The sequence below is a fragment of the Chinchilla lanigera genome, unplaced genomic scaffold, assembly GCF_000276665.1.
Source record: "Chinchilla lanigera isolate Chin_1 unplaced genomic scaffold, ChiLan1.0 scaffold00064, whole genome shotgun sequence".
Classification (NCBI taxonomy): domain Eukaryota; kingdom Metazoa; phylum Chordata; class Mammalia; order Rodentia; family Chinchillidae; genus Chinchilla; species Chinchilla lanigera.
The window spans coordinates 12,822,345-12,824,879 of record NW_004955465.1 but is presented as its reverse complement, the minus strand read 5'-3'; the positions used below and the strand labels follow the sequence as shown (position 1 = coordinate 12,824,879).

Genomic DNA, 2,535 nt, shown 5'->3' with positions numbered 1-2,535 from the left:
GCTCGGCGCCGCCGCAGCCTGCGCGGGACCGGCTGCCCACGCCGAAAGCCAGCTCGCTTCCGCGCAGAGGCTCCGGGCCCGGGGAGGTGCGTGTCCTGTCCACGCGGCCCGCGGCTCGAGGACGAGCTGAGCTGCGGCTCCCGCTGCAGATCCGGTCCCCGCCTCCCGGACGGTCCCTCTGAACCTGCTGCAGACGGGGCTCGGGTCTCAGAGCCGGGGACGCCTGCGCTGCCGAAGGGGGCGTCCACCCGGGTTCCGGGGAGCCGGCGCCGGGCGCGTGGAGGACGGGGTCCCTGCGGGTCCGCGATGGACCCTGGCCGCCCTCGCCCGGAGCCCTGGGCCGCCGTCACCCGCGCAAGAGCAAAGGCCCCGGTGTTCCTCTGGAGCCTTGAGGTGAGGACAGGTGAGGGGGCTGCGCGGGGGCGATCGGCTGAGGAGCTGCGGGGCCGGAGTGGAGGGCGCGGAGGATGCGCGGGAGCTGGGCCTGGAGCCCGCTTCTCGCAGCCCAGCATAGCTCGGGGCTTCCCCATCCAGCCGTGACCCTCAGTGTTCTTAGCGCTTCCGGAAGCCTGCAAAGTTAAGCGATCAACAGGGAGTCCCTGACCCGTGAAACAGCGGCTAGTTAGTTCTTCACCCACCAGCAGAAGCAGGTGACAGGGCGCACCTCGCCCTCTCCCTGTCCTCCTTTCATGCTCCCTGGTAGAGCCTGAGCGGGCAGAGCAGGCCGATACTAAGCGCGGGGTGACCTCCCTGATCCAATGAGCGCTGAGCCCCACTTAGGGAGCACAAAGGTGGGAACGGAATTGCCCCAGGTTCCCCTTGGAGTAAAGGATCTTCAGAGGGTCCGGAAGTACAGATGTACGAAAAGCGAGGCCTGCACTATTTTTGCGCAGCAGGGGAAAAGGGAGATTCCTAAGAAGCTGTCTTTCCAACTTTCGGGGATCTTGTGATCAGCCTTAAACTGCCTAGTTCCAGGCTTTTTTTTTAAAAAAAGTAATAATAATAATAAAAGTGTTTGTATTGCTCTCAATGTTTATTAAAGCAACTTTTGAAATAGTCCAGCATTAGGCAAATCAATCCCTGACACAGAGACCATTAGTTTATGGAGGAACGGGCGTGGAAGGTCGTTCCATGCACTTCTCACTGTGCTCGCCAGCGTTTAGCGCCACTAGCATCCCTGCTCATCAGCACAAAGGGGCTGAGAACCGCATAGCCGAGCTCTAGAAATATTTTAATATACAGGAGTGTGGTTTCATTGCTCACAGTGGAACCTATGTAGAAGGAAAAAATGAAATCTGTCCAAAAAAAGAAAAGGAAACAGGTCATGAGAATGACAGTACTTAGTGTAGCTCTGATTTCGGGGCTGGAATTCACTGCCAGCCGGGAGCTGTGCAGGTAGAGCACGCGCTGGTGATGTTCGTACAGGCGGAAAGCCATGAGTCCACTGCTCCAGCCCATGAGTCCCTGAAAGAGGACATCCCGAAGAGCCATGAGAGAGAGGAAAAGCCAGCGGACTGTTTGTCTGGATGATAGCAAGTAACAGTGCCCAGCGTACATTCCAATTTCAGATCTGTTCATGCTACTGACTGCTGTGATGTAGTGGAGCAAGTTGGAGCTTAGCAGAAGATTAGAAATCCAGAAAAGGAAGAAATAGGGAAGAACTTGCCATGCAGTCTGTGGCTTGAGCTTTCCCCACAGCGTGGCCCTGGGACTGATGGTGACGGCCTGGACCACGCTGAGGAGACAGGTGGTGCAGATGGAGAGGCCCCGGGCCATGCGTCCCAGGTAAACCACAGCTTTACAACCAACACTACCTAGGAAGTTTCTGAAGTAGAAAGCTGGCACTATGTCTCTGATTCCTGTGGTACAAATAATGACTGCATTTGAAAAAGCCAGGTGAATGATAATAAAACCTATAGGTTTTTTCTCAGGGATCAAAGCAAAAATATATAAATGTCTTATGAATATGAAGATGTTCCCCCAAATTCCAGGTCCAGTAAGAGAAAGGAAGATTATTCCCTGAATGAGGTTCATCCAAAGCATCTTCTGAATCACAGACCACTCTCAAAAAACCTTTGGAGAAACACAAATAATCAAAGATGACATGCTTCTTTTCTATAAATTCTATCTGTTAACGCTACTGAAAAGAACGGTTTCTGGAAGATGCTCATGTACATGGTTCTGTCCCGGTCTGTACCTGATTTTGTTCTTTTTTTTTTTTTTATTTGCTTTCCTTCCACTGACGTGGACACAGTGATAACGACACTGCGAACACAAACTCCATGCTGATGCCTTCCCACTCTCACCATGCTCGTGTTTGCTCTCCAAGAAATTCTGCCTTGTGTCCCTCATGCCCTAACTGTATAAGCTGCTTTTCTTCTAGGAAAAAACTAAACCAAGAACAGCAACACCTGATGTCTCAGCCATTATCCCGAGTATTGGCTCAGATCCTCCTTGCTCTCTACTCTCACGCTCAACCAATCACGTTCTGTCAGTGGGTTCTCTGTGCGCATCTGAGGTTCGCTAAGCCTTCAC

At 53.1% G+C, this 2,535-nt stretch overlaps 1 protein-coding gene across 1 annotated transcript in view; it reads right to left on the bottom strand.

Annotated features, from left to right (window-relative positions):
• LOC102027393 overlaps positions 1-2,106 on the bottom strand; it is a 4,942-nt gene extending 2,836 nt beyond the window's left edge. The window contains exons 1-2 of the mRNA XM_013521780.1: positions 1,145-2,106; positions 41-750 (exon numbers count right to left, since the gene is read on the bottom strand). Of these exons, the coding sequence (XP_013377234.1) occupies positions 41-750; positions 1,145-2,043 (1,609 nt within the window). The 5' untranslated portion in view covers positions 2,044-2,106. The remainder of the gene's footprint in view (positions 1-40; positions 751-1,144) is intronic.
• Positions 2,107-2,535: the final 429 nt, after the last annotated feature.